Source organism: Ciona robusta, chromosome 4, assembly GCF_009617815.1.
Source record: "Ciona robusta chromosome 4, ASM961781v2".
Taxonomy (NCBI): Eukaryota; Metazoa; Chordata; class Ascidiacea; order Phlebobranchia; family Cionidae; genus Ciona; species Ciona robusta.
Window position 1 is genome coordinate 4,596,730 of NC_143238.1, and position 27,987 is coordinate 4,624,716.

The 27,987-nt window shown below is 33.1% G+C and overlaps 7 protein-coding genes across 9 annotated transcripts; 3 read left to right on the plus strand and 4 right to left on the minus strand.

Moving 5' to 3' along the window:
• Positions 1–71: 71 nt before the first annotated feature.
• LOC149736881 (uncharacterized) lies at positions 72–3,189 on the plus strand. Its single transcript, XM_089876207.1, has 4 exons — positions 72–591; positions 938–1,055; positions 1,523–1,712; positions 2,969–3,189. Exons 1-4 carry the CDS (start codon positions 298–300, stop codon positions 3,120–3,122), a joined length of 756 nt encoding a protein of 251 aa, XP_089732333.1. The 5' UTR covers positions 72–297; the 3' UTR covers positions 3,123–3,189.
• Positions 3,125–4,589, minus strand: LOC149736882 (glucosamine-6-phosphate deaminase 1-like). Its single transcript, XM_089876205.1, has 2 exons — positions 3,991–4,589; positions 3,125–3,736 (listed from the first exon to the last, which is right to left on the minus strand). The coding sequence occupies exons 1-2, from the start codon at positions 4,582–4,584 to the stop codon at positions 3,494–3,496; spliced, it is 837 nt and encodes a 278-aa protein (XP_089732331.1). The 5' UTR covers positions 4,585–4,589; the 3' UTR covers positions 3,125–3,493.
• Positions 4,590–4,615: 26 nt separating this feature from the next.
• LOC149736883 (TBC1 domain family member 16-like) lies at positions 4,616–7,977 on the minus strand. The gene has a single exon (XM_089876196.1). The coding sequence runs from the start codon at positions 7,975–7,977 to the stop codon at positions 6,037–6,039; it is 1,941 nt and encodes a 646-aa protein (XP_089732322.1). The 3' UTR covers positions 4,616–6,036.
• A 23-nt stretch (positions 7,978–8,000) lies between these two features.
• On the minus strand, positions 8,001–8,698 carry LOC149736884 (ragulator complex protein LAMTOR4 homolog). Its single transcript, XM_089876212.1, has one exon. It carries the CDS (start codon positions 8,592–8,594, stop codon positions 8,292–8,294), a length of 303 nt encoding a protein of 100 aa, XP_089732338.1. The 5' UTR covers positions 8,595–8,698; the 3' UTR covers positions 8,001–8,291.
• Positions 8,699–9,077: 379 nt separating this feature from the next.
• On the plus strand, positions 9,078–13,516 carry LOC149736885 (uncharacterized). Its single transcript, XM_089876199.1, has 9 exons — positions 9,078–9,309; positions 9,910–10,007; positions 10,295–10,408; positions 10,724–10,867; positions 11,246–11,326; positions 11,706–11,861; positions 12,332–12,514; positions 12,794–12,877; positions 13,058–13,516. Exons 1-9 carry the CDS (start codon positions 9,093–9,095, stop codon positions 13,322–13,324), a joined length of 1,344 nt encoding a protein of 447 aa, XP_089732325.1. The 5' UTR covers positions 9,078–9,092; the 3' UTR covers positions 13,325–13,516.
• A 487-nt stretch (positions 13,517–14,003) lies between these two features.
• On the plus strand, positions 14,004–27,980 carry LOC149736886 (myb-binding protein 1A-like protein). Of its 2 annotated transcripts, none has more exons than XM_089876175.1 (22): positions 14,004–14,199; positions 14,493–14,693; positions 14,871–15,056; positions 15,404–15,599; positions 15,972–16,207; positions 16,351–16,529; positions 16,768–16,941; positions 17,365–17,474; positions 17,887–18,041; positions 18,548–18,752; positions 19,127–19,329; positions 19,675–19,800; positions 19,970–20,084; positions 20,311–20,432; positions 20,772–20,876; positions 21,202–21,413; positions 25,394–25,588; positions 25,941–26,139; positions 26,512–26,675; positions 26,987–27,148; positions 27,451–27,554; positions 27,737–27,980. In XM_089876175.1, exons 1-22 carry the CDS (start codon positions 14,077–14,079, stop codon positions 27,886–27,888), a joined length of 3,624 nt encoding a protein of 1,207 aa, XP_089732301.1. In that variant the 5' UTR covers positions 14,004–14,076; the 3' UTR covers positions 27,889–27,980. The 2 variants fall into 2 exon arrangements, with proteins under 2 accessions (XP_089732301.1, XP_089732300.1); XM_089876174.1 differs by having other exon boundaries at positions 14,005–14,199; positions 20,305–20,432.
• On the minus strand, positions 21,829–24,234 carry LOC149736887 (uncharacterized). Of its 2 annotated transcripts, XM_089876203.1 has the most exons (5): positions 23,930–24,051; positions 23,612–23,691; positions 23,430–23,561; positions 23,038–23,130; positions 21,829–22,859 (listed from the first exon to the last, which is right to left on the minus strand). In XM_089876203.1, the coding sequence occupies exons 1-5, from the start codon at positions 24,015–24,017 to the stop codon at positions 22,212–22,214; spliced, it is 1,041 nt and encodes a 346-aa protein (XP_089732329.1). In that variant the 5' UTR covers positions 24,018–24,051; the 3' UTR covers positions 21,829–22,211. The 2 variants fall into 2 exon arrangements, with proteins under 2 accessions (XP_089732329.1, XP_089732330.1); XM_089876204.1 differs by lacking the exon at positions 23,612–23,691 and having other exon boundaries at positions 23,430–23,572; positions 23,930–24,234.
• Positions 27,981–27,987: the final 7 nt, after the last annotated feature.

Sequence of the window (27,987 nt, forward strand, 5' to 3'; positions counted from 1 at the left end):
AGTGAACTTGAGGTGTATGATACACCATCTGTGTTTGGTGAATAAGTACCGGATGTCATATCCAAAAAGATAGAATACAAAGTAATTATTTATATATGTGCGGGTAAGGTCTTATACGGCAAAACACACAAGCTGGCCTAGTGCTAAATACATACGTCAAGTTATATTTAATTTACCCAACACTTATTTTGATGATGTCACAATCTTTATTGGTATTACATTGTTCGTATTTAATTAAAACAAACTTTTCATTTGAACATTTTGAAGAAATGCGACCAAATACTTTAAACAACAACTATGCCTAGAAATCTGCAAAGTTTGCTTGGGGTGTCTACACCTTATGGGTACAGACAAAGCCTACAGCTGCCGAAAACTAAAGAAGGAAACCAAAAACGGACCATGCAAGAAGTTTTAGCAGCTACCCATAAAGGTTGTATTTTTCCAGAGCCAAAAGTCCCTGAAATTCGGATGAGAAATAATAAACTGTCAGGACTAGTGTATGAATACAACAAACTTTGCAAGAATGTGAAATACTTGCCGAATCCAGTGTCGAGACTGTTGTACGACGGTATGAAGATTAGGTCCATTAAGGTAATAAAGTATTTATATACATCGTATGGCGTCTCAAGAACATTTTATATGGTGATCGACATAGTTGTTATCCAAAATATTTTTTTGTAGTAAGTGTAATAAATTAAAATAATAGACCAACACTGGGAGAAATGCAGTAACTGGACAAATGCAGTATCGTGGTTAAGATTCCAGAGGCCTATAAGGACGCGTCATTGGGCTGCTTTTAGTGTGGAGTGCGCGTCAAATAATCAACTAATCAACGCATGTTAACTGGTAGCGAGATTGGAATTAGGTTCTGCTTAAATTCACACTCCAGTTTGGTTAGGCTGTTACAGTTAGCAGTTTTAAAAGTTGTTGGTTTTAGAATTCGGAGCTAAAAGAAAGAGAAACGATGCCATGTCATGCTGAGCATGAACAAAATATGGAGCCACCGTGCGTAGCTTACTATAGTCCTAAACCAAGTCAAGTTTTTGCCAAAAGAGGTATTTGTTATGATTCCTTTATTCGTTAATTTTCTTGTTTGGCCGAGTGGTATACTTGTAATTCGTGACTAGGTTTCGTAAGCCATTCGTTAGTTAGTGTCCGCAAACATAGGCATAAAACCCCTAAACTGACTACACCATGTTTTAAAAATTGGTATAACAATTATGTATGAAAAACAAAATTTATCAATTCACCTTAAATTTATCAAGACTTGTGAGTTTTTCGTTGGGGTATACGGGGACGTATTATTGAACTATGTTTATTTTTGCGGAGCCGTTAGTCACCTTATATAATATGTGTGTCGTTTGAATAAATGAATGAAATTTATTTCGTCTCTTCGGTCACGATAACTAAGAACAAGAGAGTTAACAAAAGCGAAACATTTTTTCTACCTCTTAATCTTCGCTACCGTAATCGAAGAGACATATTGTTATTATTATTTTTATTTGATTTACTTTCCAGCTAGATCACCACACTACAACTCATATTGAAAGCGGAAAATCTCTCAACAGAGATGTACAAGCTTCCTTATCAACTGTATGCGTGTTCCTTAGTAAAGCTGTGACTTTTAAAGCGTGTTTGAACTACATGAAGAAATTTGGGGATTTGGAAGAAGTGATTCAAACAGGGGAAAGGTCGTTTCGTATCTCATATAGGTGAGTAAGTGGTTTCAATTTTTATTATAAGCGGAAAAGCGTTTTGGTAACTACGTTGTTTTATGTGATTCGAGATGCTGAATCTATGGCTTAATAGTTAGGTGTAACAAGTAAGAAGTTTTAATCTTGTCAACACGAAGAGCATTTCGATTTTACCACGGCCTATATTAGTATAGGCCATGGTGTATTACGACGCTTGTTAGTTCCATGTCTGCAATTGAGTTTCTGTTGCAGCATTTGGATAAGCAGAGATGACTTTTGGTTGATTTGGTCATTAGACGGGAAGAAACGTAAAACGGCATTCGTTATAACACGCCTAAATGGATAAAACGAAAGAACACAACTTATTCGTTAAAGGCCTTATTATTCACTTGGTGTAATGGTAAAGTCATTACATTGCGGAGAATATGATTTCAATACCGTGGGGGTAAAATGAAAGCGTAAGAAACGGTATACCAGTGTGGTTCCTTTTATAGTGTTGAAGCGGTTGAAGGCAAAGCTTATTGCAGTGTAGCATGGCATATATACTTAGTTTAACGCCTGTGGCGATAATTAATGTCGAGACTTAATCTGTGGGAAATATACAAAGGCGAAATTAACGCAAATAATTGTCACATACTTATCCTCTCGTAGAGGGGCAAATTCACAGTTAAGCCTTAACCGAAGTTCCACAAAAACCAATCACGCGGTAACGAAACATAGGCTGTAAAAAAACAATGCTAATAACCAGCTGTGTCGGCAAATACTAAGCCGCATTTCATGTAATAAATAAAACTAAGTCCTAAATAGCATGCCCATGAATCAATTGTCATGAACGTGGAATTTGAACTTTAAACTAGCTGACAGGTTATTTTCGACGTGACCCTGTACGGCCTGCAACAACATACAAACTGGTAAATCCATAATGTAGGCGGCACAGTTTTAATACACAACAGTCGGCATTCTGTTTAATATGAGCACACATCTAGCCTACAGAAAATCGATTCAATCGTTGGATTCCTTTGTATATCAGACGTCTCCGCATATATTTCCATAGAGCATTCAATTCCCTTTTGTACGGTGTATAATCAATGGCGATAATTGAACGAAACAAAAATTTAAAGAAAAATTCGACACAATTTGAGGCCTAATTTACACCTTTTGACTTCTAGGCCTAGGGGTGTAATTGATTTTATTGCTTGCGAATTTAAATAGTCGATTTGCCAGACCGCCGCTGAAAGCCCGTGTAAGATTAAACCCGATTTTATTGATTTCAGTAATCTGGTAAGTGCCTGCGACGCTGTAGCTCGAAGCGATAAAAGATATGTCCAATGTTTCTGGTTCCACGGAGATCTAAAGAACAAGAAATTTCGGAAGCGAAAAAATAAAGCTTTACATGTGGTGCAAGACTTTACCTTAGAAAGACAATAATACTCACTTTAAATGCTTGTTTATTTTTACTTATACAGAATACAGAGTAATAAACTGGTACAGCGTAGTATATGCGTGTAATTGACCAGATTTATATAGCTATGGTGGATTATAGGAAGCATGGGGTATATTGACAAAGCAGGACATGGGGTATATTGACAAAGCAAGACACATATAGCGGATCAATACATGGAAAATGAACTTATAGTTGAGGTACAGCTACCATATGAACTTCTACAATAGTCTTATGAGCGTCAAATACACTCAACAATGATGAGGCATTGCACAAATGGAAATCATTAAATGAAAAGTTGTGTTGTACTATATTAGGTAATTGGCACAAAACTGCAGAGAAATTAAAGTCGTTTAAATCAGGATTCAGTCAATTGAGCAGTGGGAACTCTTTCTTCAACCAGTTTGTTGTGAATTTCCATCAAACCTTTGAAATATTTGACCGTTTTCACTTTGAGCTCAAGAGTTGCGTCCTCGTCACAAATAAAGATGGTTTTTGGATGTTGTTGGAATGCAGATACAGTCCACATATGACTTACACCACCTTCTATAGCTTTATGAAGAGCATACGACTTGTGCGCACCAGTTATTAATATCATCACCTGGAATGAAAAACAGTTACATTTGCTGATATTTAAAATTTACTCTATTAACAACTGCAATCATTCATGTGAATTAGCATTTGCATTTGGTTTTAAGTTGAGATGCCGGGGCAATGCAGTTGTTATACCACATATATTGTTTCACACACCGCATTTCCACTTCCAAATTACCACAGATTTAATTTAGTGACAAATCACCATGCATTTACTTAGTGAGCAATCAAATAAAAGATTTTATCCTAGAATAATTTTACCTCTTCAGCGTCCATTACTGTTCCCACCCCCACAGTTAGCGCTTGACGAGGAACTTGGGACAAATCATTATCGAAAAATCGTGCGTTTGCCAAGATGGTGTCTTGAGCTAATGTCTTCACCCTTGTACGCGATACGAGACTTGAACCTGGCTCGTTAAAAGCAATATGACCATCAGGTCCTATCCCCCCTACAAAGAGGTTGACGCCTCCTGCTTCTTTAATCTTATCTTCGAAGCTCTGACACTCCTTAATTACATCCTCCGCATTCCCATCCAGGATATGAGCATTTTTGGGATCAATATCAATATGTTTGAACAGGTTTTCCCACATGAATGAATGGTAGCTTTCAGGGTGATCTCTTGGTAGGTTCACATACTCATCCATGTTAAAAGTCTTCACATACTTGAAAGATAAAGCACCGGACTTGTAGAATTCTATCAGCTTCTTATAAGTACCCAGAGGTGTGCTACCAGTTGGGAGACCAAGAACAAAGAATTTTTCCGGTCCTGGATTAAATTCATTTATCCTGTTCCTTATGTACTTAGCAGCCCACAAGCTTACTTTGTCATAATCATCCAGTATTACTAATCTCATGGTGCAGTATTTTACACAGTTACCTAAACTCCTACAAACAGTTAGAAAAAAGCAAATGCTAGTGAGAGAATGTTGTTAGCTGACAGAAATAAATCTACATTTATCACTACAGTGGCAAGGCAATGATTAAACAAACACCAATTAAATGGGTTATAACTTGTGTTACTATCCCATGTCATAATAAATGATTGGCAAAGGCTTGATATTATGTGTGCAATTTACATACTGCATCCAAAACATCAAAATAGGATGCAATAAAATTTTAGTGATTTAATTTTTGATTTATCGTACCAATAAAAAGTTGATTGTGATAAGCATTACAAACAAGAACATTTGTCTATAAAACTTGCGCTTAAAAACTTTATAATATTTTAAAGTGTTGTCAGCCATAACTGTTGTGATTGTAGATTTTATAAATGTTGGTGCAAACGCAAAATATAAAATGGTGATTGCTTCATACAGAAAACGAGCATACATAAGAGTGTGACAGGAGGTTTAGAGAAAAAGCAGTAAGAAATAAAACACTTGCTTTTGTGAGAGAAGTTAGAAACAAAAATGGAAAACAAAATTATACAAAACAAATTACAATGACATATTATATATTTATATATATATACATGGAAATAAATTTCTAATTATATGTTTATTATTTATATCTATTCCCTTTTTGCTTGGTCTATGGTGAAAAATGACTAGGTAAACAAAAAACATAAAATACACCAGAATATAAAAAATGGGTTACACTTTTTATTTTATAAAAACTTGTTGCTGTTTTTGTGCAAAATGAATGAGTGGAATATAATAATATTTACTTTATTTAAATTATTTTCTTAAAATTTACAACGTTTTGATATATATCATGCAAAAAAATAACAATTATTTCATTATGAATTAGTAATTGCAGGTTTAGTAATAACAACACAGTGTAAAAAGTTTTGCTTGATTTTGAGTGGGCTTCATTGGGCAATGTGGTTTTTCATATACAATGTATAAGAAAATCTATGGATATATTGTGTAGAATTTGGGAAAGTTAAGCGAAAGTCTTATTTATGCTGGATATTTCCTTAAAATTTGTGTTCATTTTAGATAGAGAAATACATGGAATGGGCATTTAATCGACTACATTATCATATATATAAATTGTTGATTCTTGTTGAATCAATAAATTGCATGAAGTATGAGGTAAGTGCATCAAAGCTTGCACCAAGCACATATAAAGGGAAAAAACTTTGTAAGCACACTACATTGCACTAGCGTGAAATTGCATTGTATAACATTATCTACCTAATTCTATGTGACATCACTGACATGGGATTATTGGCATTGTGATGTAACAAGTAGTAAAGTATGCATTTAAACTAGGAAAAGCAGATTATGTTCTTATGCTGACATCTGCCCTAAATGGGTTGACTTATGATAATCAGTTTTCTGTTTCTCTGGTAGACTAGTTCCTTATATTTTGAACTGCTCTTCCAGGGTTTTAACTTGTTGCTTGAAAAACTTAGGAATATTAAACCTTGGTTCATTCATTGCATCATCTATGCCACCATATACACAACCATCCTCGCACTCATTTGAACCCGCACATCGGAACTTTGGTTGGCTTGCCGCCTCCTCTGCATATGTGGACGGCAAGCAACAAATGTCACGTAAAGTACACGGCAGGTGCTTCCTCATTCTGAAGTTATGCAGTAAACCCCTTGCCTTCTTCAGTACTAGTTGGCCATTCATTTGCATGGCAAGGTGCGAGAAATGCAACAACATTTCATCGGATGCAAGTTTGTTTTCATACACGTCTGTGCCGTATAAAGATATTATAGCCACACTAACAAAGAGATGGAAATAGTTGGTCTGGTAATGAGCCCAGCATGCTTCCCATACAAGCAAAGCTTCATCTTCTGTGAACTCCCTTTTAAAACAAAGCAAAATCCATCTATGCGTAAACAGTAGCTCCATAGACCCTGGGCCGCATGTGATAAGGTGGCTATAAAACTGTGGCAGCATCAAGCGCAGCATCTCACGAAGGTAAAGAAGCTGTTTCTCCATGTCCTGGTCAGAGGGTGAGCTGATAAATATGGTTCTTTGCATCAAACCAACAAAACACCAGAAGGTATCACTCTCATTTGCCAGTTCTATCAGAAGTGGAGATAGAAGATCTGACATTCCTTGTGTGTATCCTGTCTTTGAATAAACTGAGTAATTGAACAGTATTCTTTGCAAAACGTCTAAATTTGGGTTTCCTTCTCCTTGATAATACGGATTTGCTCTATCTGTGCGTAGAACATCTTTTTCAACAGAACAAGCAACATTTTTCCAGAAATCCAATTCCTTTCCGTTGGTTTTCTCCATAATATGAAGTCCGGCTTCATTTATATTTTTATATTTATTCATCTTTTTTATCCTGTATTCATCTCGTTCAACTACAGTTGAATCAAGTTTATAATACTTGAGTAAAAATGGCCAAACTTGGTGTCTAAGCTCTTTTTCAACGCCCCCGAAAAAGACAGCTTTTTGAATCTTTTCTTCATTCTGAATACGACCAAATTCATCACTGAGCAAGTTCCATGTATCTGTTGTTAGACCCTTATACAACCCTTCTTCTGGATGCCTCTGGTTTGGATGAAGTAGTGGCTTCACTATAGAAAAATGGTGGATTCCTAAAGCAGTATTTGAGCTGTTCTTGCTTCGTTTTACTAAAGCTTTCCACTCTAGTAGAACTGTAGCAACGCAGTCAAGTCCACCCATGTGGAAATGAAGAACTTTGTATTGAGATTCCTGGCTTGCAATGATAAGTTCTCCACAAGTACAAGAGTCATTCCGGAAAAACACCCTCATCGACCTCATTTCTGCAAGGTTTACATGAAATGAGCCAAATGCTTGGTTTTTTGGTGGTCTGATGACGTGGCCTTGGTTATAGGAGGGGGAGCCATTTTTATATCTTATAGAATTTTCTGGAAATTGAAAATTATGAATTGCTTGGGGAGATTTATTCAAGTCAGCGCTGTTATCATCTGGTTCTATACAAGGCTCTGAAACATCGATATTTTCATCTAAACCATTGATAATTGCCTTGGTTTCTAGTTCTTCAGCATCTTCATATTTGACTTCATTTTCTTCATTCTGTTCTTTACTCCGCAAATTGTCTGGCTTGGATTTTATATTGTCATTTTCGGTTTTGCTGTTAGGACTCCAGTTTAGCAGCAAGGCTGTTGAATTTGGTTCTACTTTTGCTGTGATAGTCAGGTATCCAGTATGGTGCAGAATTGCATTTGAAAGGAGACTTGGTGGGTGTATACACACACTGTTACGACTGTAGAGAATCTCACCATCTAACGGAGCAGCTTTGGATGCAGATACAGGGTTTAGAAGCTTTTGAAAAAATTGCGCGGACATATTATATTAGCACCCTACACCAGCTGAAAATAAACAATCATGAAAGATGACAGAAACACACTGTCATAGGAAGGCAGCATAAAATTTTAAACTTGATAATTTTAACAGACTTTGTACATTTATTTTAAACAACATTAAATATGTGTTTTAGTACTATAACGCAAATATATATACTTTTAATACAAATACGGTTCTCCAAAAAAAAACGCTTTTATACATTTCTATCAGCAAAACATTCTAACCTTTTATAATGTGATATATAGAAATAAATATAGATGGTAATGGTAAAAGTATAACGCAAGAAATCAAATGGACTATGCCATTACTTCAGATGGATTCATTAGCCTTTTAACAATGTAAATTCGTTCACCAGACACAGTTGCAATGTACATAAAGTTTGTATAAATTAAACTTAAACGTTGAACTTTATTTGTTGTGTTCTTTCCAACTTTTAGCTTCCATGCAATACGGAGAATTTTCGCAAGTCCTTTAGCTACATTTTCATCGTTAAGTAAATCTCCGTGAGAAGACATAATTGCTCCATCTTCGTTTAGGATAAGTAGTCCAACTGAATCAGGAATTTCCTCTAAACTGCGTAAATGGGGATCCGCAGCCATTGTAATAGCTCTGTATAAAAGGAAAAGGAAGAGAATTAATAAATTAACTACATTCTTTCCATATAATACGCAACTGAAACGCTAACTAAAATATGCGCGAGCATAGGTAGACGCATCTGTCTTTCTTACACCTTTCTGTGTAACACGAAAACTAAGTGAGTCACACAAGGCTTTTAACGGAACCCATGAGAATACTTTGCTGTGTTCCATGTTGTACCGTAACGACCTCAGGCGGATGTGTAAACTCGCCTAAGTAATCGTATGGACAACTCGTGTTTGTACGTTAATCTTCCAAAAAAAAGCAGAGCAAATTTATATGCATGTGATACGTCCTGCTGCATACAAAATATGTGTTCGTGTATTTGTGAGGAAGGAATCTCGTTCTAAAATGGTGTATTGTAACTATTTAATACATGTATGGTAGTACCAACATTTACCACGGTATAATATATTAATATACGGTTAAAGCATATAATAAGACGGGTAAACGTATGCGTAATGCATATAGAACGCATGTACGTTTCTCGCGACGCACAACAATATGAATCAGAAAGATTAACGAACGGGGGATTTTTAGTGATATCACGTGGTCAAATACTGCGCGTTGATTGGTTAGTGCATCCAGTGATCGCTGAGTGGTCAGGGTGCCATGGAAGCCATTTTCTATTCGCCGTGCAAGAATTTGTCAGATCCAATCAGAGGGGCCTGGAAAAAAGTAAGTTAAATTCAATTTATTTTTACTCTTGCGGTACTGCGTTGTCCTGTTTACTCTTGCGGTACTGCGTTGTCCTGTTATAGAATGTTATGATTTTACTAGTATAATTACGCGCAATTTTACCGCATTATTTTGTTGGAAAGCTTGTTTAAACGTATATTGAAGCCCTCGAAAGTTAAGGAACCGCTGTTTCGCCAGACAGTTACTTTTGTCAGTCTGGATTTTTTTAGTTTGTTTCTATAAACGGCGTCTTTTTTTGACGTAATTTTTGAAGTCATTTGTATTTTAGTCTATAACTTTTATATGGTGTAGCATCTACGCTTTACAAACCCAGAAGTTGTCTATTTAATTTAATCCCATTAAAGAATTCTCACGTTTGTGGTTATGTTACCTGCCCCCTCTGGCATTTTTATATTCGTTTCATATTTATTACATTAAGAAACAATAAAATTAAAATCCCATACTTTTATAAAACAATAGTTTTAAATATGTACAAAAATATTCCAATGAGGTGTCCACCAGATCATTTATTACTAGTATACCAAACGCGCTATAGTGTTTTTGTGTGAAAGTAATCATGAAGCAATTGGATAAATGCAGAAATGGAGGCCAACATGGTCAATACTGGTGGAACAACTGGTTCGGTTCAAGCCCAGCTTGTTCAAACTACAGGACCTAATGGACAACCAACATTTCAGGTAATATTACTATTTATTTCGGTGCCGTAGTGCAGTTGTTAGTGCACCAGCCTCTAATTCAGAGGTTTTGGGTTCATGGCTCAGCGCTGCTACTGCTATGGACATATTTGTTCTTGGAAAAAAAACACCCATTGGCAATTGCTTCAACCCAGTTGTTTTTTTAAGGCTGTCTAATTTTTCAGTCATAAATTAAAAAATGATAACTGTTAAATATCAATTGTCGTTGCCTGACCATAGACGGATCAATATGTTTTTCAAATAAGTATTCAATAAACAATTTGTTTCAGTTGATTGCTGTAAATGGAGCACAAGGAAACCAACAACAGCCACAACAACAACAACAACAACAGCAACAAATTACTTTACAACAAGTTCAAACGAACAATATTGCAGGAAATCAGGTATCAGTATTCATCTGATCCCTTTCATAATTTAGAAGCAATTCTGTATGTTTTCTATTACAAAGCTTATTTTTATAATCCTGAACTGTTACCCTTGAACACTTTTCAGTTGTTTGTAAGAGTATATTCACTGGTGCATGAGTTAAAGCTACATGATGCAGCCTGCATCCCAAACTAGGCGCAAAGTAAAGAAATCCTGAACCATCAAAAACAGTAGTCCTTATTCCATCAAAAACAGTAGTCCCAATTACAAATAAAACACACAATCAACAACTCTTACAAGCTTCCATTAACTATGTTTTATTGTTTTCACAGTCGCAACAAAACTATGGTAACACGTTTCAACTAGTTCAAACTGGTAATGGACTTCAACTGCAACAATCTAACAACACACCTGCTCAATTGGTAATTCAACAACCACAGCAACAACAACAACAACAGCAGCAGCAGCAACAACAAGTATTATGCATTAGTCTTACCAGCTTTTTATTATAAGTTACTGTTTGGGTGAAATGTATGTTGGTCTTTTTATTTCTATATTTTCATCTGTCCACATATTCCCTTATAATATTTATTCCTACAGAAAAGGTATAAATTGGCCCTTCTCTAAACACGCATCTTAAGATTTGACAATTATTAGCTAAATTTGGTCAATTTACATTGAAATTTTTTGTTACATCTTACAAGTTTAATTTGAAAAAAATGGCCCAAATCTTGCCCAAATCCTATGTCCTCAAGCAAGCACCTCACCCATATAGTATATAATATTAGTTAGATTGAGCATTGTAATGCAATAATAATGAGTTTTAAAACAAACTTGTTTGTTGATGGTTTCAGGTTCAATCTGTACAAGGCAATGTCACCCAACTATTATTGCAAACTGACAGCAATAATTCCAACTCTGCCCAGCTTATTCAGGTATGTATCGTGTATGGTATGCCTGGTAGCTCAAGCTGGACAGACAGAATAGTCGGTTTACTCAGAAAACTAGTGGTGCTATTTACGATTTTCTGGAATTAAGGAGTGTAATAACAAAAGCAGTTTTGTTTTGCAATTACTCTTGACTCTGTAGCAATACTTTTCTTAGGAAATTTTGAAAATAGGACAATTCTTGTTTTCAAGTGGTATTTAACATATGTTTATATTTGGACTACAAATTGTGAAAGGAATTGCATTTCTGCTCTAGAATTATGCAGCTGAACCCTAAGTAAAAACTGCTCCAAATTGAGACATGACTTTAATAACTTAAAGATAAAACTTTTACTTGTAGATTATTTACAATTGTTTTTTAACCTAGATTGGAAATAACTCGAATCTCACACAAAGCGGGCAACAACAGATTGTATTACAACCTGTAAACAACACAGTTAATGCTGTTTCATCTGTGTTACCTTCCAATACCTTAAACATTGCTAACTCAAGCTCAATACAAAATGGTGGAGGAATAATTATGGTAATTTATCTAAGAATATATAAAATAGTTGTCTTATGTATTTTGTAAATGTTGTTTAACTTCTCTGCTGATTCTTTATTACCAATGTATCTATGTATCCTATCTTTTTATGGCCCTTTCCACATTACTTTAGCAATTACTTTGCTGGCTAAGTTCAATACATTAAATAAAGTTCTTTTTTTGTTACTACCATGAAGTAGAGATCATACCAATTACGATAAAATACAGTTTATGTTGCTTGCTAGTCTGTATTAAACAAGATTGTAAAAAATAGGTATCAAGTTTTTTTTGACAAATACTGGGGTTAGATTGGTAAAATGTCAATAACACTTGTAGTCCTCAAACATAGGGGCCCTCATTGATTAATAGTTCAATATTTATAGTTATGTTATAGAGTTATTATTGTCTTAGAATACTCTTATAAATGATAAAGTTGGTGTTGGATTTCTAACTATTTTTTTCTTTTTTAGATGATCCCAAATGGAAGTGGTGGGTTTCAAAGAATGCAGTTAGCGCAAGGTGCCTCTGGTAGTAGTGACACATTAGAGGAAGAACCATTGTATGTAAACGCAAAGCAATACCATCGTATACTGAAGAGGAGACAGGCAAGAGCTAAACTAGAAGCAGAAGGAAGACTTCCAAAAGAAAGAAAAGTAAGAACTGGGATTTACAAAGGTCCAATAATTCATTTATTATCCTCACATGGCCTGACGGGTCAAATAGGTGTTTGTGGCTGTGGGCCATTTTAGTCACTGTACATAAAATAAGTGTTAGGAAGAATATGCAGTATTAATATCATTTATTAAATTACTATCTATTCAATTGTATTGCTGATTTTTCTTTTATTTGATGTCTTTTGATTCTTACAGTCATTGATCGTTTTTAAACCTTTGTTTAACACAATTATTAAATCTTTTGTTCATTTTTTTCAGAAATACCTTCACGAGTCCCGACACAAGCATGCCATGATGAGGAATCGAGGAAATGGTGGAAGGTTTAACTCAGGGCTTGGGAAGGTACTGGATTGTTTTTGTGATATCTTATTCCGTAGTTCCGTACTTCTGTTGAAATTGTTCTAAATTTGATATATAAATCTGGTGAAAAATGTTATGGGATTTCTTTGTAGGTATTTCTAACCTAACCCATTTTTATCAATAGATTCTGGAGCATTCGTTAATCATTTATATTTTAAATAGGAAGAAGAAATGGGTTCCTTTTCACAAGTTGGTCACCCCACCACACAGAGCAATATAAATGTCATCAATCCATCAGTTTACCAAGAAAGTAGCCAAGAACAAGCTTTATTAAAAGGAATTATGGATGAAAGGACTAATCAAAGTAGTTCTCCACTGGATGTTATGATGCAAAACTCTGGCCTTACTTTAAATCAACTCCCTACCACAACCGATACTAATGTGGTGACTTTAGGGGAGTTATACCACTCCACTACTGCCAATGATTAAGTGATTTTTTTCAGATTTCATATTTTGTGTATAATACTTCAGCCAAGATTATGAGAGTTCAATAATTGTGTTTATGGAGCATTTGTATTCTGCTTGCCCGTTGCAGATTTGTTGTGTACTTTTGTTTTATTATTCTGCTATTTTCCTGTTCTTCACATTGATTATACGTGACCAAGTGTTTTACGTCCTTAATAGTGCTTGCGCTTTTTCATTTTTGCAACAAAAGGGCTGAGTAATATTTAGCTTTGTGCAGAAAAAAGTTTGTACTAGGAGTTTTAAAAGTTTGCAGGAGTTTACAATAACTTTATTTTTAGTAGTTTCTTTAAAAAAAACAACAAACGGCCTAATATTTATTCAAGGTAAGTTTTGTAGGAAGCAAATTGATTAGTTACTCCCCGTAGTTTAAAGACCAGCGACGTGGTAGTATATTACTTCTATATGCCCATGTGGGGGCTTCGCTGTTCGGGGAATTTACAGCAAAATGCGTTTACTAGTCTTGGATTAATTCGTTCTTGGTTTTATAAAAGAGCTTTAAATAAAGTATTTTTGGGTTGTTTCTAATTTAATTACGACGATGAAGTCTTGAAATATTTATAACCTTTAATGCGGCCCTAGTTTTTAACGTGAAAATGTTAAACCTCGTGTTTTCCATCCGTGTCCGGTATTCACTCTGCGTTTCCTTACTATTGGCAGTGTTTTGTTCAATTATATAAACAACGATTTTTTAATCAGGTACTAGCTCGTGTTAAAGCATGGCTGGTAAACCTGACTCTGGTTACTTGTCTTTGTTTTGGGACTTAGGAAACAATAACGAAGAAGCCAGGAATAAAGTTGCTCAAAACTTGGTTCAACAAATTCTATCTAAGCAAAACGAAGTGAGATTTTGTTAAATGATTACAAGTAACACTACTCTGTCATAAAAAATATATATAGTTGATTTAATGTCATTTTTAGCAACTAATATGATCATTGATCAACCACCAATATGTATAATAGATGAAAATTTTTAATATGCCTATGTTGATAGTGATACAGGCATGCACAAGATATAAAACAGTTTATTTTGATAGCAGTATTGCCCACCACATGAAGATAAATGGCTTACATATGTTCAAAACAACAAAGATTTATGCTGTGTGTAAAATAAACATTTTTACAATCCTTTTAGAATGAGGAATTATGTGAAGACGCATCATATGTTCTTGGTAGATTGGTAAAAGGTCTATCTTCAAATCGGAAATCTGCAAGAGTTGGATTTGCGACCGCATTAACCAATCTTTTACTTCTGATTCCTTCTTCTGTGTTTGATAGTAATCAGTTAATGCAGTTAATGGAAGAAAAATTAAAAATTCAAGGAAATAATAAAAGTGTAAGTTCTGCCTTTTTCTCTAAATTTTTTACAAAAGTATGTAATTTTAGTTATTTAATATTGTTTGTATGTTAATTAGTTAATTATAAAATGATACCAGTTTTGGTGAATGCCTATATAAATCCTGCAGCTTGATTTTCTGTTAAGAAACTAGTAATAATTTACCCTTTCTTGTAGGAAGATAAAGAGGTTTATCTTGGACGAGTCTTTTGTTTACTGTCGCTTATTCAAAGCAAGAAACTGACTGACGAGAATTCAACAGAAAGTTTGAAAGAAACAGTCACCCAGCTTGTAAAACTGAGTGAAACGAAACACTTTCTGCGCTCAATTACTTACCATGGTTTAACTGAAATAGCTGCCCAGGTTTGTATAACTGTTTAAATTACATGAATAGGTATGGTATGTGACAACTATAGTATAGTAGGTATGGTATGTGACAACTATAACAGTTTGATTCTCTGGGTTTCAGACTACTGGAATTTGTCATGTTGACCTGCCATAATTAACAAACTTTAGCTTTTTAATCCCAAATATATCAAATAACATATTTTTCCAATATATATATATGTTCTATTTTTGTAACATAAACATATAACTGGATATGACATATCACATGACTGACAGTCGTGCTGTATTTTGGTTATTCTTATACTTTTCTGGCTCTAAAATAAAAGCTTGTTAAATTTCAATTTAACACCATTCATTTACAGGTCTCACACGAAAGCTTTAAAAATTCAGTTTGGCCATTAATCAGTGATCGATTTGATAATGGTTGGGAATCATGCACTCCTGAAATACTTTACTTGTTGCAAACTTGCGCAAAGTTGCATCCTAAAACCTGCAATAAGGAATACTTAAAAACAAATAAGTGGATCCCACAAAAATCAAAAAAGGGTCAAATAATTGGTAAGTTAGAGAACAGTTTTCTAATTTACATGTAGAACTACAGTTGCTTAAGTAACAAATATCCTAAGTTTTTATAAAACATTAAGGGGTTCCTCATACTTTGGGGGTGCTCAATAGATTTGGGGGTTTTAGTGTATAAACACTTTTGGGTCAAACAAATATATATATAGAAAAACAGAAAGTCTACTCTATCTAGTCTATACAATTTTGCTTTGGAATTTTAGTGTTACAGTATAACTAAAGTTACACCTTTCACCTTTGTACAAGATCTCTTTGTTGGTTCTTTTTTTAGTTTACTTTTCTTTGGAATTTAGTGCTACACCTACACGTATAACTAAAGTGACAACTTTGTACACGATCCTTTTATTCCAGGTGAACACTGCTTCAAGCACTTAGCGAGAATAGTTGCAGAAACTACATCTTGTCATCCCAATATTAATCCCTTTGCTCTCTCCATCATTTCATCAGTTGGGAAGTTGGGATCAAAGAGTCTCGGGAAGCTGTGGAGTGAACATCTTTCAACCACTCTTTTGTCTTCTTCCCCTGAGAGGAAATACTTGTCAATAAAACTCGCAATTCATTCTCTGAGTTGTTTGGAAGTGGACCAGGTATATTATGGTTAATAAATACGGTCCTAAAAATTATCCTGAAGATCACTTGGCTTTCCAGATTTTTCCAGTTCGTTATGGTTTTTTTGATTTTATTCAGCTATTAAAAATCAATTGTAAAAAAAGTATCGTTTTCCTTTTAGTTGAGTGAGGTGTGGTCAAAGGATCTCCTGATGCATTTATACCACGCGCTTCTAAACAAGGACAACCCCCTTCACTTGATTTGTAAAAACGAGTTGCCGAAATATCTGGGTGAAAAACTGAACCAACAGGATGTATCTTGGGGTGTGCAATACAATTTGTTGTTCAGATTGTTTAGCAGGTAAGTTTGTCTAAGTCTTTGTATGTTTTTTTTATCGTATTTCTTATTTCTGATTCATAAAATATTTTGTAAAAGATGTAAGTCAAATTTGTTTTAACTTAGTGAATAGTGGCTTGTTAAAAATGGTTTTAAGTTTGTAAAACTTTTTCCTAGACCATCAATTTCCAACCATTTTTCTATATACACTAATGCCCTGGTATATACTATATATAAATGTTAAAAATTCTATCTTTTACAGTCCTGGAGGAATCCATCTTGACAGCATCACTCACACTTCTATTATTTACTCAATTGTTAGTCATTTTAAACTGCCAGCATTACTGAAGTATATCATTTGGTTGAAACAATTATTCCTGTATGGTACAAGGGGTGATGTTGGAATACAAGATATTAACTTGGATGTAGCAAGAAGGTTAGATGCCTAGAATACAAGTATTTAAGGTTTCTTGTAACACATCACCAAATTTTAATATAAGTAATGTAATTATGTAAACAACTAGATAATGGTAATTGGGTAAAATTTAAGATAAACATATATTTTCAGTTTTTTATTGCTTTTAATGTGTGTGTTACATACAAAAGTATAATATGTTTTGAGTAATTTTACCCATATTTTGTTTTATTAAATTTACCTTGGAATATGTTATTTTCTATAAAATTGACAACGGTAGTTTAATTCTATACCAGTAACGAAAGGCCCTATGAAGAGGCAAGCTATTGGATCTGTGATACAAACTAGAGTTTAATGGTATGCCTTCTTAGTTTTAGCCGTTGGACAAGAATTGCCCCATTACCCTAGACATCAACAGTTAATCATTGTTTATATTTTATTTAGATGGAGTAGTTCACAACTTTCTCACTTGGTTCGAATGCAGAGTCTTCCACGAGAAGAAGAATGGATTGGGTCAATCATTAAGTTCTTGTTCGTTCATTCTCATTTTATCGGTGAGTGATTTTGTAGATATGATTTCCATTTTCCACTACTTGATATTTATACTGATTGCCCAGGATGACATTTTATACAATTTCCAAGTGTATGGTGGTTAAGTGTATAGATATATAAAAGTGTATGTGTTTGAATGTATAGTTGTATTGTATACATTTTAACACTACAATATATAAATCTAAACATTTTAAACTTGTATAGCTTTTTAATAATAAGCTTTTGAACATAAGATACATTTTTGCTATTTTAAAACCATTAGTTGAAGTTCCAACCAGTGTTTCTGTACGTTTTATGGTTTGCTCCACACATAAAAAAAACATTATAGGCCACTTTTTTAGGAACTTATTTCAACAATCTATTTAATACTTGATCTGGATTAAGTTACTTTAAAATTTAAATTACTTTTTTCAGTGACTGCGGAAAATTCCACTTCAAGTGTGTTGGAAGAAGGATCAATTAAAGCTGATTTCATTGAGTTGTCACAAGCAACTCAATCTCATATCCAGCAGTGCTTCACTAATGTATTATCATGGCTCAATAATATGCTGCCCCTGGTTTATGATAAGGTAAGGTGAACAAAGCTTGAATTGTAAAATTTTAATGAAAAAAAATTTTATGTTTACATATGTTATGGACACGCCTCCGAGCACACCCGTGACAGAAAAGCACTGGCATGCCTTAGTCACGTGACTTGCGCAATGTGCCGCAGTCAGTGTGTTTCATTATTAATTGTGTAGTTATGTAGTATAGTAATCAGTGTCGCTATGTCGCAATTTAGTGCCCTTTATATACGTGTGTGCTCGCCTTAGTTTTCATTCTACAATTTGGCGTCTCAATACAAACCCAAGAACACAACAACATATTTAATATATATCTAATGTAACATATTGTCCTACTGTAGCAATTTCATATAACATTGCTTGTTTTAAGAAAAATATGTGACAAAAATAGAAAGAAAGAAATAATAACAAAAATAAGCTTTAAAAAAAACGTGTGCAAAAACAGGAATAAAGAGATGAAAATTTATTTTTTTCACTTTATTTTTTTTAAATCGTTTTTTTTTTATTCACAGACAAACACTGAAGAAAAGAAACCCAATGTTCCACGTATACCTGGTACAATGAACAGTGGCAACTTTTGGCTCACGTTTATCACAAAATACGCTGACCAGACATTGCTTGACAAAAGCATGAAACCTGTGTTTCAACTTGATGACCAACTACAACAGATATGGACCAAGACAATGGATTATGTTGCAAAGCTTACTAAACTTAAAAGCAAGTTTTTTTTGTATGCAGCTAAACTATTGATTTTTCTCAGAACAAACAACCTTTTTCTCCATATTTCTAAATTAGCCATACTGGTATCCTTGGCAAATTTTCCCTTTTTTTAAATTTAAACTTTTTTAACCCCAATATAAGCCTATTATCCCTTATAAAACATGTAGAATAGTAGCCTTTATAAAACGTATAGACTTAATAGCCTTTATAAAACGTATAGACTTATAGCCTTTATACAATATATATTTAGACTGATAGCCTTCAAACACATGGATTAGTGTTTTAAAATAAGTGGTGAACCTTTTTATTGCACATTTCCCCTTTTTAAACAGGTTTTTATACCACAACATTTTATCCTTTAATCTAATCAGGTCAAGGAACAAGAAGCAGTAAATCATCTGAAGCAACTGCGCTACAACTTCTACTTCTACATGTTGGTCTACAGCTCATCTCTTTTAACCCACAAGTGCAAGCGAGTGCAGTTGATGTGTTGGAAGATCTCCAGGTCATTGTAGATGAAAGATTCTTCAAGAAATCTAAGAAAGCTGATTCTGACCAACCTCACTGGGTGGATGTAAGTCTCATACAAGTTATTTTAAAAGTAACTGGATCCCAATATATATATATATATATATATATATATATATATATATATATATATACGAGGATCATAATTCCAGTTCTCAATATTACAAGAGGTGATTTACAAAATTAATTCCAAGTTAAATAAAGCTGGAAATTTAAAAAAGCTTTCTTAAAAAATGTATTTTTTTTGTTTTTCGTGCATGTTAAAATAGCCTAAAATATGTATGTCGTATTAGTTGAATGTAAATTGATTTCATTTAATATATTTTTAAACTTATAAAATACTGTAGCTTTTATCCACCAATTATAAAATACGTATTGTTTTTTTAAACAGGTTATCGTTGAAATTTTGTTGACAATGTTGTCCCAAGGCTCCCATAGTGTTCGAATAGTAGCTGAACAAGTCTTTAGGTTGATAAACCCTCATTTAACACCAAGCTCACTCAAGTTAATGCTGGATGTAAGTTCAACAGTGTATAGTTGAAATATTGGTTACAATTTAATTGTTAAAAACAATAAAAAAATAATTTCTTATCTATAATTCAGATTAGCTACTGTAAGTTTTGTGATTTTTTGTAATATTTTTTAAAGTTTTTTATGGTCTTGATTTTTTTAAATGTTTCCTCCAGGTTCTTAAACTGAAGAGCGAAGAGTTGATGAAAGATGATGAAGATGTAGATGGGGATGGAGAGGATGAGGAGGGAGATGAGGAGGATAATGCAGAGGAAGCTCAGAAGAAGAGCGGTGAGTGGTCTTTGTGCTTTAATATTAAACTGAATAAAAATGAATATTAAATTAAATGAACGTCTGTTTCTTTGAGACCAAATTTAAAAACTGACTAAAGATGGTTTTGTAGCTTGGAATAATTAAAAAAACATATTTAATTATATACCTATAAAATATTATACCTATATAATTTTAAAATTTTAAAACATAAGATACTGATTTAAAAAAAAACTTATAGATGCAGATTCTGAATCAAGTGAAGAAGAATCTGATGATGGAAGTGATGAGGAAGATGCTGTGGATGTAGATGAGGAGTTTAAGAAAAGGATCAAGGAAGCTCTCGGTGATGCAGCTGCTCCTAGTGAGGTTAGGAAGTTTTTATTTTAAGATTTTTAAGTATTATGCATTTCTAAATTAATATTCACTACACCAACTTTTATTTTTTATCAATCAGTTGAAAAATGAGTAACAATTACCTTTAATCTTTTAGCCACATGAAATCTAATCCATTTATACATTGTCATTATTTATCCCTTAAAAATCTAAGATTTATAGCATTATTTTTCTATTAAAGTATGTAAAGAGTTGGCTCTGATTTATTGTTTTAGTTGTTTAGTTACCTTAAAAAATGTTAAAAAATTGATAAACGATCTTTTAACTTGTTTATTTTTTTGTCAAAATATTAAATAAAATTCTTATATCAAGGAAAGTGATGCAAATGATGAAGATGAAAGCGAAGATGAGGAGTTTAGTGATGATGCAATGATGAGGATTGATCCTCTGCTATCTGATATCTTTAAACAAAGAAAGGTAATTGTTTTTAACATTAAAAAAAGCCAAGGATAGGCTGCTGTGTAAATTGATGTCAAATTGATGTCCAATTTCTCAGTAAACAAAGTTTGATTAAGTTTTACTACAACACCTTGTAATTATAAGCAAGAGAAATTTCGGTGAAAAGTAAAGTAAATCCTACATTTCGTGATCATATTTTTAACAATTAACAAGAATATTTTAAAGTCCTGAGAATATGGTTATATATTTCAGTTAATATACATGGTTTACTACCAAATGTGACAGGAAAAAAAGATTAAAAATATGTCCCATCTTACCCCACCCAACTCTACTTCTTCTTCAGTTATCACGTAAGGCGACAAAGAAGAACAACCGGATGCAAGTGACTCACTTCCAGCTCCGATGTTTAGATCTTCTTGAAACCTTCATCACGAGGCAGTGCACGACAAATCCTCTCGTTCTTGATCTTCTTCTTCCGCTCCTTGATGTTGTTGAGTCTTCCACTAAAGATCCCGAAAAAGAAATATTGGCCGAGCGTGCAACTGTCGTTTTAAGGTGCGTCTTTTTCTTATATATATATATATATGTTGTTGTGTGTTATAAGGGTTACAGAGATCTTCTGGCAAATATTTTTTTAAAATGGTGTTGTCAGAAGATCCCATTCACACATATTTGATGTACAGTTTGCCACTCTGCTGTAGGGTAGTAAGAATTCTGAACTAGTTACAGTCATAGTTTGTTTATTACCAACATCAAATTTGCTTATAAAAGAAAGAAGCCACAGCTGGTTAGCTAGTGAAGTTTTCCTGGCTTTTTGTAACTTTATTTTACAAATTAGTGAATTAGGTTCCATTTGTAATTTATTTTCTAGTGGTATGACTGCATTGGCTGTCTCACTGGCAAAAAATCCTGTCTGTGAACCAACTTGTCCATCCCTGGTTTAGATTTAAATTATCACTAAAAGCTAGGACACAATGAGCATGATTTTTAAAATTTTAAAATACGAACATGATCATGAAGATATAAAACGAAAAAGGTGCATTGAAAAGTAAAGTAGTTGAAACAAAGTGTTTTAAAGTTTAAAAAAAAACTTCTATTACATAACTTTACATAGCAACAACAATGATAAAATGCACAAACATAAAATGCCTGTATAAATAAAAGAATGACACCCCAGGAAAAATGGCAATTCACTAACATTTGGGTTAAGGAAATGCTTTACTAAAAATCTTCAATAACCTTCCATTTTTAAAATAAATTTTATATTTTCCAATTGCTGGCTATACTTTGAATGATATACCATAGGTCTTTGATTCCTCCATACAAATGATCTAAAACAAGATAAAAACAAAATTAAATTAAAAAGCTTTGCGTCCTTGATAATGTAGACTGCGTTGGCCTGCGTCGAATAATTCGTTTCTGATTCATAGATTTAGATCTTCTTACTTTCCAGTATTGATGAGTGTCAACATTTTCACTTTTGCTTTCCCCATCTTTTTGTTCTATACGTTTCCAAGTCTGAGTTTTGAGATTGTTTTCAGTTGTGTCTGTTGCTTGTTTTAACTGTCTGTTTGAATTGTTCTTGTTGTTATTTTGTTGTATTGAAAGAGTTTCGTTCTCTTTGATAGTATGCAAAGCAGTACAGGGTAATCCAAAAACATGGCTCTCTTGTTGGGTATGATTCAAATTATGCTGTCTCAGCAAATTCCTAATACTTTCATTCTTAGCAAGGTCCAGAGGCGTTTTATTCGCAAAGTCACGCAGAGAAACACTTGCCCCGTGCTCTAATAAAAGTTTGGTGACAGAAAATGCTCCAGCGCTTGCTGCACAATGAAGAGGAGTGGATAAGTTTGAGTTCTTAGCGTTAACAGGTGCGCGTTTAAGCAGCAAAACTTTAGCAACCGCTTCATATCCATATAAAGCTGCAGTGTGGAGGGGAGTATTCAAGTTTCGGTCAATCGCGATTATATCGGCATTCTTGCTCAGCAAGTATGCTGTCACCTTGAAAATTAAAATATAAAGTAAAAGATAATATAATAATATTTAACAAAAAAAATTTTTTTTAAAGTTTTAATTGTTTAGAAAAAAAAAGTTTAATTTTTTAGATAAAAAAATCTTTTAAAACTATAATGTTTTAGAAAAAAAAGTTTATTATTTAGTACAATTGATCCAGATATACCTCTTTATGGCCTTGTTTAGCTGCTTGATGAAGTGGTGTTCCTATTGTTGAGTCTTGACCGATATCAACATTTGCTCCATGTTCAACCAATGCCTGTTTAAAAGATTTTTTGCTGAATTATTTTTATATTGGTTTATATATAGTGATTTAGAGGGGAAAACAATCCATTTATTCAAATAATAATAAAAATCTGTTAAACATAAACTAACTTGACGTCATCAAATAATTCACTGTATCATTCAAAAACTTTACATAGTTTCATAAAATCCGTAAAAATGATAATTAACAATCATATATCTATTAATCGAGTTTTACACATAAAAAACTACTTGAATAATTCACTATTGTTTAAAAATGGCTGTTGTCCTGCTTTTTTACAAAGTAAGTTTTACCTTTATTATCCCCATACTGCCTTGGAACACAGCAATATGCAAAGGATATTCATAACTGCTTGGTTTACAGTCATGTTGTGAATGCCAGATGTTTTGGTTGGTTGACGCACCAGCTTTCAACATAATTCGTACCTGAAACAAAACTTTAAAATTTTGTCATAAAACATGAGTCAGCATTTTACCATGGCCTCATTTCGCTGACTAATAGCGATACTAAGCAATGAACACTTGTAATCCTCACTGTAGTTATCTGGGTTTGCACCTTGAAGTGGAAGATTGTTAGTTAGAAAAAAGTGATATGGTTTTTGGTATATTTTACACTATTTAAGTAATACAATATGTATGTATATATACATATGGAAGACAGCCAAAACATACTTTAAGGTTTTTTAACTGCAAATTATATAAAAGTAAATTATTTAAAACAGTATCTACATTTTCTTAGAAAAACACATAAAAGTAAATATGAATCAATAAAATGTAAAAAAAAAATAATTTACCTTTACTTAACAATTGCTTGACTCTCTTTATTTTTTGCTTCTGTAAATTTATCTCAAGCAAAGTTTCCCTGTCAGTCCAACAGCCCATATTTCCTACCACATTCCAAGGAATGCTTGGACATCTGCAGACATAGATTGTTTAAACAACCCCCCTCTGTGTGTTTGATCACTAAACCCAATATCAAAAGTTTTTTATAAGAATTTCAAACAGCCATAAAGAAAATTCTCCACAGTTTTTCACTCTGCCAAGTAACGGCTCTAGCTTATTTGCAGAGTATTATATACTTGCTATATATAGTTTTCCAAACTCCATTTCACAGCAATCAATCTTAGCTTTTGTTGTGTTAGTTAATGCACCACTAGCCTTGTGAGATTCAGTCTGTGGTTTTATGGCCTCAAATGGGTTAATTGCCCTCTGGACAATAGGGTTTAACAGAGCCACTTTATTACTAAGTTTCTAGGAATTTTAAAGCCAACTTTACTTATGTAATATATAAGTTACCATGAGCAACTAATTGTAAATAATTTAAGCATGAAACTGATTCTTTGGTTTCCATAAGTTACATTAGATTATGTAATACTGTAATCTAAAAACAGCCCATTTCTACTCCTTACTATTTACCTATATTACCTGATTTAGTTACATTACTTTGGCATAACTTGAAATAATATTTAAAAAAACATCTTTATATTCTGTTCTTCTAACAGTAAACCAAATTGTTTGCTATTTGTTTATTAACGCTAAATTTTTAACTGTCTTTGGCTTTGTCAAATTTAGAGTTTATCTCTAATTTACGTAAAAATCAATCAGTATTATTTGTTGTTTATTTTCTGTTTTGGTTTATTTTGTCATTTTATGTTTGTATATCGACTGATAAGTAAATCAATAGATTAGAAACTGCAGCCCTCTAAAAATCTTTGTATAATTCAAATACAAATGTGGCTTTACTATATTTTCTACTAACACTTTCAAATTTAATGCTATTAGCTTCGCTTAATTTATAAGAAAACTTTTTCTGTTTCAACAGCATCTGAGGTTTTACACAGTTTACCACTAACAATATTACATCTTCAGGTTTAAATTTTCAACTGCAGTTAACTTGAACTAATTTATTTTCAAATGGTAGCAATACTGTATTAAATGAGACCATTAGAATAACTACAGCTGAAGTTTCTAGGAACACATTAAAAATAATCTTAACTTCCATGTAATATACAAACCACACAGCAGTGCTTGCATAGTGACCTGTTAAACTATAAGACTTTTACCTGTAACTCTTCAGGATTAAACTTTCCAAATGAAGGGTTAAAATAATCATTGCTTCTATAGGTCTATGTATCTTAAATCTTTTCCTTTTATGAGATTTAGGTCTTCTTTTCTTAAAAGACTTATTTTATTTTTTTAAGTTACTTTATTTTTTAAAAGAGTTACCTTAAGAATTTATAAGACTTCTTATTTTTCAGGATCAAACTTTGCAAAATGAAGGGCTACCCTCACTCGCTTGATGATGATGTCATAAATCGTTGCCATGACAACATAGCGAAGGCATTAAAGAAATGTTACAGTGCAAGTGGTGGTGTATTCCTTAGCCAGCTAGCTTCTCACTGCTGTATGTTATACCTGCGTGTGCTGTCTGGTAATCCAGGCAAAGACTCAAAGTAAGTTTATATATGAGTTGTCAATATACATACTGTCCAAAAAAATATACACGGTGTCCAGAAAATATACATACTGTCCAAAAAAAGTTATAGATACTGTCCAAAAAAGTATACATACTGTCCAAAATAAAATTGACATTTTATCCAAAAAAGTTTTACTAAGTAACATTTCAAATTCAAATTCTATTATTGCACCTCAGTAAAATGACATTTGTTTTCTATTTCTTGCAACAATTTCTCTTTAAGCAGGAATAAATTCGTAATTACACCAGCCATACTACACGACTATAAGCATTTCATTTAATATGAAAATTTCCTACTATACCCATGCTACAACTTCCTTGTTTACCAGGAATTCTTCCGGAGCAGTTGATGTGGATCGAGTTTGTTCCCTTTATTCCTCCGCACTGGAGGACTTTATGACAAAACGGGAGAGCAGAATACAAGCGTGTGTAATCCAGGATTTTATCAGCAGATATCCAAACTATGCACAAGGTCTCATACAACCTCTTACTACTATGGTGGCAGATGGAATACAGCTTTATAGAAAGGTATTGAATATTGTAAACATTCTAAACAATGAGTGAATGTATTGCTTTTTGTAGCATTTTATATGTTAAATTCTTTTTTGTTTTGGATGCACCATGCATGTCTCGTGTAGAAAACAACCATGGTATAACTTGACAGCAAACATGAGGTATAAAAATACCCCATGTGGGCCTTGTATATAAGGAGACACCTATATTATCATTTAGCAACTAACATAAGTTGTTTAAATACACCATGTTAAATCTGTCCATTCTTACTGTATGTTACACATTTTAAAAAGTCACAAACAGTGCATAAAACACCATGTCTGACTGATGTGCATCTTATTCCAACATATAATGTAACTATATGTTATTTAACTATTGTATATTCAGACCCAAGCTTGCCTGATGTTGTCATCATTTTACCAAGCTTCCCCTGTTCCCCAATCTATCAAGGAATCATCTAGTGAAATATTGACAGCTATTACTAACATCATATCAACAGTAGTTGATGATAAGGATTCATTGAAAGGAAAATATATGGTGGCATTAATTAAGTATGTTATGCACTTCTATCTAGTTTTGTTGATCTAACAATGTAATGTGTAACGTGTTTTGGCAGTCACTTTTTATTAATGAAATTGTGATAAAATATTCCTTGAAACGGAAATATATGGTGGCGCTAAACAACTATGTTATGAGTATATGCACTCAAATCTTATTTTGATTTATTTGTCCAATATAACTTTATAATAGTCACTTAAAATAATGTAAAATTAAATAGGTTGTTTTTCTTCTGAACCACAACTATAATTTCCGTAAAAAATTTACCAGAAGATTTTTTTATATTTAACTGTTTTTGTTCCAGGTTGTTGTTCCAATGCATTTCTTCATTGAAATCTACAAACAGTGACTTTAAATCAGCACCAATTGTTCAACACTTACAAAATTTTCTTAAAATTGAAGAAGTAAAAAGATCGCAAGAACTCAACAATCTTACTTGGAAGATACTTAATGTGTTTGGATTAGTGTAAGTTTTATTTGAAAATTGTTAAACTTTATGCTTTGATGTTTTCTACATTTGGTTATATCTCTTTCGCTGTCAATCACAGAGATACATATGTGGTAACTTGTAAGCAGTCACAAGGTGTGTGAAACAAAACCCCCATGTTATAAGAACTGTCTGTCCTGCCATGCGAGAAAAGTTACATTAATTGAAGTAATAGGTTGTGAAAATTGTCATCGTGTGTTATGACCACAGTAGATGTTATTTATTCAACTTGATCTCTGTTGTTGTATTTAAAAAACTGTAAATTATTATTATTGTTTCAGGTCACAAAGTGGTAAAATAATTGGGGACAAACGGTCACGAAAACGAAAAAATAAGAAGAAAAACAAGGAAGCAAATCATGATGCAGAAAATATTGAAAACGAAGGTTTGTATTTTACCAGTTGTTCTTAAAATGTTCTCTAGTAAAAGGATATTTTTTAAACCTAACATTTTAAATAAATTGTACTTTGAAAAAATAAAACAACGTTTGAAAAACCATAACAACAAACTTTATGCAAAAGTTAAGAGAAGTGTTTTTGTAATTTAATTTTGTTTTACTTTTTTTAGGAACTATGAATAACGGAGAAGAAAGCAAAGAAAGTAGAAAACAGTTAAAAGCGCGTCATCTTAAAGAAAAAAAGAAATTAACCAAAGCTTCGAAACAAAAACGAAGCAAAAAGTCGGAGAAACAAGAAAAAGAAATCAAAGCTGAAAATTAAAATCATTAAACTTCTGATCGCTTTCTTACAATTTTTCACGATAATGTTTTTCGGTGAAAATACAGACTACTGAAAATAAAAATTACCGGATACTTGTTT

What these genes read in the sequence shown, in the direction of transcription:
- LOC149736881 (XM_089876207.1), top strand. Translation starts at nt 298, where the DNA reads ATGCCTAGAAATCTGCAAAGTTTGCTTGGGGTGTCTACACCTTATGGG. An exon ending in TCAAGTTTTTGCCAAAAGAG is followed by an intron (nt 1,056 to 1,522) that starts GTATTTGTTATG and finishes CTTTCCAGCTAG; the next exon opens with ATCACCACACTACAACTCAT. An exon ending in TCGTTTCGTATCTCATATAG is followed by an intron (nt 1,713 to 2,968) that starts GTGAGTAAGTGG and finishes TATTGATTTCAG; the next exon opens with TAATCTGGTAAGTGCCTGCG.
- LOC149736882 (XM_089876205.1), bottom strand. Translation starts at nt 4,584, where the DNA reads ATGAGATTAGTAATACTGGATGATTATGACAAAGTAAGCTTGTGGGCT. An exon ending in CAGTAATGGACGCTGAAGAG is followed by an intron (nt 3,737 to 3,990) that starts GTAAAATTATTC and finishes TTTTCATTCCAG; the next exon opens with GTGATGATATTAATAACTGG.
- LOC149736883 (XM_089876196.1), bottom strand. Translation starts at nt 7,977, where the DNA reads ATGTCCGCGCAATTTTTTCAAAAGCTTCTAAACCCTGTATCTGCATCC.
- LOC149736884 (XM_089876212.1), bottom strand. Translation starts at nt 8,594, where the DNA reads ATGGCTGCGGATCCCCATTTACGCAGTTTAGAGGAAATTCCTGATTCA.
- LOC149736885 (XM_089876199.1), top strand. Translation starts at nt 9,093, where the DNA reads ATGCATATAGAACGCATGTACGTTTCTCGCGACGCACAACAATATGAA. An exon ending in ATGGTGGAGGAATAATTATG is followed by an intron (nt 11,862 to 12,331) that starts GTAATTTATCTA and finishes TTTCTTTTTTAG; the next exon opens with ATGATCCCAAATGGAAGTGG. An exon ending in TTAACTCAGGGCTTGGGAAG is followed by an intron (nt 12,878 to 13,057) that starts GTACTGGATTGT and finishes TATTTTAAATAG; the next exon opens with GAAGAAGAAATGGGTTCCTT.
- LOC149736886 (XM_089876174.1), top strand. Translation starts at nt 14,077, where the DNA reads ATGGCTGGTAAACCTGACTCTGGTTACTTGTCTTTGTTTTGGGACTTA. An exon ending in AACTTGGATGTAGCAAGAAG is followed by an intron (nt 16,942 to 17,364) that starts GTTAGATGCCTA and finishes TATTTTATTTAG; the next exon opens with ATGGAGTAGTTCACAACTTT. An exon ending in ATGCAGCTGCTCCTAGTGAG is followed by an intron (nt 20,433 to 20,771) that starts GTTAGGAAGTTT and finishes TCTTATATCAAG; the next exon opens with GAAAGTGATGCAAATGATGA.
- LOC149736887 (XM_089876203.1), bottom strand. Translation starts at nt 24,017, where the DNA reads ATGGGCTGTTGGACTGACAGGGAAACTTTGCTTGAGATAAATTTACAG. An exon ending in CAAGCAATTGTTAAGTAAAG is followed by an intron (nt 23,692 to 23,929) that starts GTAAATTATTTT and finishes TTCCACTTCAAG; the next exon opens with GTGCAAACCCAGATAACTAC. An exon ending in GCAGTATGGGGATAATAAAG is followed by an intron (nt 23,131 to 23,429) that starts GTAAAACTTACT and finishes TCTTTTAAACAG; the next exon opens with GCATTGGTTGAACATGGAGC.